At 37.3% G+C, this 8,435-nt stretch overlaps 1 protein-coding gene across 2 annotated transcripts in view; it reads left to right on the top strand.

The window, feature by feature from the left end:
* Positions 1-5,555, top strand: part of CIB2 (calcium and integrin binding family member 2) — a gene marked incomplete at both ends in the record, with an annotated part of 45,070 nt that extends 39,515 nt beyond the window's left edge. For both annotated transcript variants that reach the window (XM_082322085.1, XM_082322086.1), the window contains one exon: positions 5,534-5,555. In XM_082322085.1, coding sequence (XP_082178211.1) covers positions 5,534-5,555 — 22 coding nt within the window. The remainder of the gene's footprint in view (positions 1-5,533) is intronic.
* Positions 5,556-8,435: the final 2,880 nt, after the last annotated feature.

The following is an 8,435-nucleotide window of genomic DNA, read 5'->3' on the forward strand; positions in this document are numbered from 1 at the left end:
TTTGTCTGGACTGCAAGCAGGTATACAGTATGATTGTAAATTGTTTTGGGAATGTTGGAATTACTAGTTTCTGCAGACTTGTGTCTCCAGATTAGTTGGCTAATACATGAGAAGGAGTTTAGTTCCAATTCTTTTGCTGCAGTTAAGGAGCAAAGACTGGTTCATCTATGTAGATCTTCTGACGTCTGGAAAGGAGTGGAATTATTTTGCATCTTTCTATGAAGTGGAACACTTAGAGACTCTTTTTTACACAGCTGCCTGTTTGCAGGAAATTGGCAGAAAATTACTCATCTTTCAGTCACATGTTGTTGAATTCTGCCAAAGGATTCAGAAGTTACTGGGGAGGATTAACAAAGCTCACAGTCAGACTGATTGAATAAACTGTATTTTCATAGGAAATAAGGCTAAACATTAGGATTGAATTAAGATAGATCAAAATTCAGACTGATAATCTTAATGCTAATGGTGTTTAAGAACTTTTAAGTGTCCTGCAGAACACAGAACATTTTATTTCATAAATGAAATTTCTAAGGAAAGACGTTACAACAAAATGATTCTACAGTAAAGCATGAGGACATGATCCCTATGAACCCTGAGAAACATCAGCATCTCGAGAGGATATGCTACAAAGTCAACGTGAATGTCTTTTATACATTAGAAACGTATCAGGCATTCCTTGACTAATCAAGTGTATCACCAGAAACTCTTTTAGAACAAGATACGTATCATCATTATGGTGAAGCTCAGCTGAGTAGGTATTCTAATATTTTGTTTACATATATTTCCTAATTTATACCGTTATCCATATAGAAGCTGCTGGGGCCATGCAGTTTCCTTTAATCAATGAAAAGGCTGTACTGTACCTACAAATCTGGTAGAGAGCAGAGATTAAATGTGAAGACTTAGAGGCAGATCTGAAGACTCAGCAGAAGCTGTAGTTCCAGAAGTTTCCTGTGCCATGACTGACTTAACCGCTGTGTTGTAGAGGCTTGCAAACTGCTGACTGATAATTCCACGCTGAGGATGCTGTGCAGTCCAGTTATTTCCTGGGAAGGTAGCGGAGAGGAATATTTGCCACTGTAGCTATTGGAATGACTGCCATAGTTATTTTTCTTTTCCAAGCTTGTGATGTTTTGGGAAGCTGAGGAAATGAGTGGAAAGACCTGAGTGCTGGGGCTGGGTACTCAACAGGGCAAGAAGATGAGTAAAAAGAGGGTTGAAGGGAAAAGCACAGAGCTTGTTATAGATTAGGTAGAGAAAATAGAGGGGGCGGGGATTGCTGACAATACTGATAATCTCAAAGCACCAGGCTATCACATATTGGAAGACTGATCATCCAGTTGCCCAGTTTAAACACATATACTTTGATCCGTGTCTGTGACATGGTGAACTCATGTTATCAAGATGTCTCCTTGATGTTCAGGGCAGTGATGTGTATATTTAATGCAGATTTTTTTCCATCCCTGGCTTCAAGGGAAATGGTAACTTCCCTCTCCTTTCAGGTCCAGGAGGTTAGCTGGGTCACAGGATTCAGCTCTGAAGTCCTCAGGCTTAAGAGCTCTTGATGTGACATGACCTAAGGAAGGGTTTCCTTCCACCTTCTAGCTGAAACACTGGTTTAGAGCCTCTGACCGTTAACTCAGCAACATGGTTTTTAACCTTTGAAGTTATATTGCAAAATGAGGGTGTAAATGGAAAAAGTCTCAGAGCCGAGAAGAGAACGTGTAGTTTCTCTGATTTGCTTTCTGTTTCAGCCAGAGTTAACAGCTGCAGGAAAAGAAAGTGACAAGGTCATGAGACCACTTTTATCCAAACCAATCTGTACGGAAGACTTGATTGATACCTCTCCCTTATTGCAGTTTACTGTTCCTTTTGCCTGTAAAGGTATTTTATTTTTTGAGGACATTCTTAGTCATATTTTTGCTGTATGCAGTGCATCATAGACTGACATATTTGTTAATACCGAACTTCCTGGTTTGAGCCACTTATTGTCATTTTTTAAATACTGTGTAAATGTTGCATTCTAAAGGAAGACAGTGATTTGACTTTTGGAATGGGATCCATTGAATTTTAATGCCACAACAGGTACACCAAGGTCTGACTGGGGACTGAAACTAAACCAGTGCTCTCGGATAGTACCCAATGCATGCTAGCATGTGATAAGAGTGCAATTCCTGTAGCTGATCTCTCACCACAGAAAACCCATTGAGTTCATAACAGTCTTGGACACATTACCTATTTATTTACAGAAACAATGCTTTCTTTTATCTTTATGAATTTATCTCCAGCTCGATTCATGGCCTCTCATTTTCCTCTCTTCTGTGTCTTCAGCTGTAATGGTCCTCCTAAGTGATAACCATAGGCTGTGTGCAGCCAAACTGAAGACAGGGCTGTGCAGTTGGACCATGTAATGTAATGCAGAACATGCAAAGCCTAAGAAGTGTCTTAATAGTGGATCAGCAACCCTATATGCCAGTGGTAAACTTATGCCTGAACTATCTTCTTAATACTGTAAAAAGATAGGAAAACATGTTTTTATCTAAATAAAATTGTCCCTTTTGAAATCTTCAGCAGACACATGGAAGAAATACCAACCTATCAATGTCCAGAGACAGTCAACTTCATTTGGTTTTGCATATCTCCACTTTTTGTGCCCAGTTGAATGCATTCCAGGCTTTAAATTCAAGGAAGCCTTAGTGCCTATTGATTTATACTTTCAAATGCTCAGCAGCTGTGAAAATTAAACACCCAGGAAACAAAGCAATAGCCACTTTGAATATGATTGCTAGTAAGCAATTGGAGATGCTGTTCAACTGCAGCTTTCAGAGACTGCTGTGAAGCTATGGGCAATCAACGTATCTGAGTATCTGATCCTAGAACGGCAGCTGGTATGGGATCCTTTTGAAAATGTCAGTTAACTGACCAGACTCCAGATGACTTTGTTTGTAGTAAAGGATTTCTTATTCTGTTCTTTGCCTTTTCCCCCCACCAAAAACCACTTCTTCACATTGTAAGAGTAAGAAATTTAGGCTGCAAGGCAGTTAGGTTTTATCCCTGGCTCTGCCATTGCTTGAGCCAGTGATCTCTGCTAAGCCATAGATCATTTTGTTCTCTCTGCTCTGTTACATGGGACCAGTGCTTACCTGACTTCTGACAAACATTGAGAACTCTCGTAATGTGAACTATCCAGCTGTAAAATCTCATCATCATTAAAATGAAGTATGAAATTACTGAGGAGGCATACCTTCTTTACCCTGTTTGTGGAAAACCTTTGAAGGCCAGATTCCTATAACAATGTACACTCCGTTTTCAAAGTACTTTTTTCACACAGCTCAGTATGTTGGGTTTTTTTAAGCTGTCATACTATCGTTCACTTAATATATACAGCAGCCATTAATTCTGGCACCATGATCCAGGCTTTGCCATTGTATGAGCTAAAGTTCATCCACTGAACGTTGACTGATTTTTCCCTATCTCATCACTCATTTCTCAAACCTTTACTTAATGACCCTGTGTAGGTTTAATCTCCTACAGACAGCCTTTGCAAGCTTTGTACTGCTGTCAAGCAAATGAAGATACAGTAAAGTCTGCTTGATTTGCACTGCTGTGGTTGAGGAATTTTTTCAAGACTAAAGGAAAACACTGCTAATCGTTGACCAGGGAAGAAGATATATACCTTTTTGGCTGTTATCCCAGAAGCTTGAGTAAGCTGTAAATGATAATGACAGTTACTAGTTCAGAAAATTTGATCCCAGTAGGTTTATTTCACTCAAAATTGCTATCATTAAGAAGCTGCTTGTAGTTTAATGGAAGTATTAGCACTCTGAAGTGGCACTAGCTAAGTGTTCTGTTCTACAAGACTGGTTACGTTTTCAATGGGAAATTGTTTTATAAATCATCCTGAAAGTTTAAACTTATTTGAATGCCTGAGGGTGAAACATACTATAACAATTTGAAATGGAGTTTGAGAAGAATATGGCATTAGTAACACCTGGGAGCTGCCAGAACGAGACAGAGAAACAACAGATTAAACAAAAATACGTCACTGGAAATGCAGTATTTCCGTAACCTTTGTGGGCCTTTACCCATGTAACAGTTGCTGTCCTGACTCCAGTCCTACCTAAAGCTGAAGTAACAGAAGCTCTCTTATAGGAAATGTGTGTCTCATAAGACCTGTCCCAAAATGCAAATTCTCTAGTTCTTAAGGACTAAAATTAGAGCTCGTGACAAATTGGCAAGAGATGCTTAGCAAGAAAACCGTGGAAGGGAATAATTTTGTCAGTATTTTTCACAGAATACTTCAGCTGCTTCTTAGTAAAAAAGCTTAATCTCCAAAGGCCAAAATGACACTCTGATAGAAATACAAAAAATTTCCAATAAATAGGTTTCCGGTTAAGTTGATTTGGATGGATTTTTTTTTTTTTTTTAAGGAGTCATGCCTAAAATGTGTTCACATACAATGCTGTGGATTTTTTAGTTCCTAGATATTGCCTGCGTGGGACTTAAATTTTCAAGAGTTTGGATTAATATGGGGCTCTAACCATTTCTTGAGTTGTGAACAAAAGGTTTATAATTCTTTTTTTCTAAAATCTTAGTGCTGGTATGCTCTTTGCATCACTGTACGCTTTCTTTCATAATACTTAGGCTAGTATGCCAGACTGCAATACATCATATCTTTCACTGTCACCCAGATTGAATAAATTCCTAGATACGAAGTCCCTAGGGACCACTGCAAACATAAAATTTTATCATCTCCTCCAAATACATACCACAGAGCTTCCTTCAGCAAATTTCTGTTTAAAATCAAATAGCTGTGATTAAGTTAGAACATTCTTTTTGTAAAACAAAATCCCAAAACTGTACATCCAGAACTGTTCAGCCTCTCAGATACTCCAAACCTTTAAAGTTTTCTTTCCGTGTAGGCATCAAAATTATAGTATTTACATAGAAAAATATATAATAATCCCTTCTGATTTCAGTCAAGAAAGAAACGTATGGTTTACAATATCATGACATTGAACAGAGATTACTACCTAGAGAAAGTGAGGTTTCAGCATGCCCTCTTTAAATTGTCTTTTACTATCCTGCTAAGATGCTTGGGAGTTTTTCAGAAAATTGATGGCAGTAGTAAGGCATGCTGCTTGCCTGTATCATAGGACAAATAGAAAGAATATAACAATCAGGATCTCTTGGTCCTAGCGAGAGAAACAACAAGTTTATCTGCCTAATTTGACTTGTTTAGGAACCCAAATGCTGTGCCGTAGCAAAAGTGCAATTGGGAAACATTTAGCTCTGCTGCGTATCAAATAAATAGGTCAACTTATACTTGATTTAATCCAGTGCTGAGCTTGGCCCCCTGAGCTAACATTTTCAGAAGATGGAAATTTCTTCCAGAATGTTTAAATCTTCCTGAGGGTGTGAGAGAAGAGATTCGGATTCATTACACAGCACCTTCCTTTTTGTGCTTTAAGGAAAATGTTGTGCGTAATGACAAATGTGTTTATATCTCTTAATCTTTTTCTTTCCTTTGCAGTACTTTCCACATAAGAATCTGAAGATGTTTCTGTGAGCCAGTGTTATCAGAAATGACTTGCCAGTCCAGCCTTTCTGAATCTCAGGCACTTTGGGGGCTTTTGTCCTCTAATTATGGCTTCTTAGAGCTCAGCAGAAAATACTGAAATAATTCTCATCCAGAAAGAGACAGAAGCATCATGTGACCTACAGGATATTTGGAACAGTCACATTTTTATCTTCACTGCTGGCCAAGCACTCTGGCGAAGATGGTTGGTTGTTGGGTTGTGGGTTTTTTTTTTTTTTTCTTTTCTTTTCTTTTCTTTTTTTAAACACGCAGAATCAGAATATTATTAAAGGTATTTCCACGTATTTTTTATATTTATGAATATTTAATACTGCTCTTAAAAGCGCAAAAAAAAAAAAAAAAGAAAAGAAGATTGACAGAAAGATTAGCTTTGGTGACTTTTCCAACGTATTTGAAAGAAAGCATGGGCCTTAAATAATGACATGCCTCTATCACTGTGTTGTACGGCTGGGGACCTTGCATGGAAATTATCTTAGGTGAAAGAACTGCAGTCAAGATCAAGCTCCCAGTGTTGAAGACAACCACATCCCAGGTTTGCCTTTCAGTCACTGAAATGGCAGTTGCTGGGTTTGGTGCTTACCTTCAACCAGTATTTTATGGATTGTCATGTCCTTATGAAACTTGAAATATTTGCCTTTTGTATATGATAACTGCACACATGATTCATTTCTTCCCAAGATAAATGTTAAAACTGTGTCCTTATTCTCAAAAGGGGTCTTACATTTTACTCATTCTATGGGCTGATAATGTTGAATGGAAGAATATAATCATCAGTAACTCATGAAGAAGTTAAAGAAGCACAGAACTACTACTAAGGACGTGAAAAGACATTTTCTTTCTAAACCAGCTATGCAATCTTTCCCATAAAATGCATGAATGCAGCTCGATATTTCTCTTCCCTCTCCAGCTGGAAATCAGCTAGATCTTTTTGTTTCTTTTTCTTTTTCTTTTTTTTTTTTTTTAATTCCAGTATTGTTTAGGTACTGGGGCCTGAAGACAATCATATGTGTATTGCTGTTCTAACAGTCAATAGAAGGGCTCTGTCACTTACATGGCTTCTGTATCAAAGTCATCACAATTAAAACTTTTGACGAATTCTGTTGTGCTTTGAGAATTTTTGGGCTAAGCACATGCTAATTTCCTTTCTGGTCATTATTCCAATTATTGTCAAGTTAAATCTTTCAAAGGGTGAAATGTGTTATCCTTATTGAAAAAATTGTTAAAGTAGATAAATGAATCTTTTTACCGCTTATGTAGGGATGATGATGCTTATCTACCTCAGAACCTCTTATGTATGGTGAGCTTGCAATGTAGCTTGCTGTTCAAATTTACACAGTATGCATCAAGAAGAAATATTTTATCTAGCAGTATGGCTGTACATTAAAAGTGTCAATGGAAATTTTCAAGGTATACAGGACAGACTTGCCTAAGATAGCATAGTGAAAATGAAACTTACATGTTATTAATAACATTTATTTTAAAAATATTTTTTACAATGATCATATTCAGTGATGTTTATAGCGTTTTAATACTTGCTCCTACTGGTTTCTGTTTAGATAAAGGAATTAGAGCCCGAATTCCCTTTGATTTACTTACCCAAGTTAAAATTAGCATAAATCAATCCTGATATTCAGTTGATTGAGTAAGAAGAGATTCAAGCCCCAATCTCTTTCATTTTGAGCAGATTGTTAGATGTATTCATTGGTTCAAACAATTTGCAAGATGTTGGCATTAAGAGAGACTATGTTAAAATTAGTTCCTATTCATTGAAACGTCAGCCTGATGATAGTTTTTTTATTTCTTTTGAGACACACATTTAATCTTGAAATCCTTGTGAGATATGTTTTTATGTCACAATTAGTATGTATTGTAAAATACCAGGTTGCAAGGTTCTGGATCAGATTATTCAGACAAAAACGATCTGGTGCTGATGACATAGGTCAGTTCCCTTTGACATCGGTGTTCTTTTTCTGTGGTTTAAAATTTCTATTAGCTAAAATTCTTTCCTTCCTGACACTGTGTGTCATTCCACAATTAGATCATCCTCCTCACTCAAAGGAAGACCTCAGTTGCCTTGGAATGTGCTCAGTGTGTTGTTTCCCTGCGTCCTCCCTGACCTGAATGTCACAAAGCAGTTGAAGAGACACTTGGGCTTGCAGTCAGATGTTGAAAAAGAAATCAGGAGCACCCTGTGAAGGATACTCCTATCCACAGTTAAAGGGGAATACTTGCAGAATACTGCAGATGATACAAATGTATGCAGTTGTCCTAACTAACTCCCTTTATTTCTTTGATTTATGTTCATCTCCTGTAACAAAAACCCAAGCAACATCCTATGTTCCTGGAGTTTGAGAGATATACGTTCTCTAAATGCTTCTGGAGCAAAATAATCCTACGTAGTAGTAGGTAAGTTGTAATACCACCTGATGGCAAAGGTAAGGGGTAGATTTCTAAAGAAGTCTTTGTATTTACAGTTTCTTAGTTGCCTGCAGTTGGATGTCTTACCACTGAAACTTTTGTTATGGCAAGAGTGTTGAGTGAATAGGAGTGCAGCATGATACATTGCAAATTTAAATGTTATGAGGCAAAAAATCAGCTGTATTTCTGTAATACCATTATTGGCAGAATCTTACGAATTCACTAGCAAGTGTTTCTTCAACCAGGCTTACTTATTCAAAAGGAACTATCAGGCAATTTAGAAAGAAGCTGAAACAGTAAAAGAGATTTAGATTTAAAACAATTTTGGATTTGGCCTTAAAAGCAAGAGGACATACATTTTGTATTGCAAAAAGGTCTTAAATATGAATGGGCATTTCTATATTTGCCTTCAAAAATG

Source organism: Platalea leucorodia (assembly GCF_965183815.1).
Source record: "Platalea leucorodia genome assembly, chromosome: 9".
Lineage (NCBI taxonomy): Eukaryota > Metazoa > Chordata > Aves > Pelecaniformes > Threskiornithidae > Platalea > Platalea leucorodia.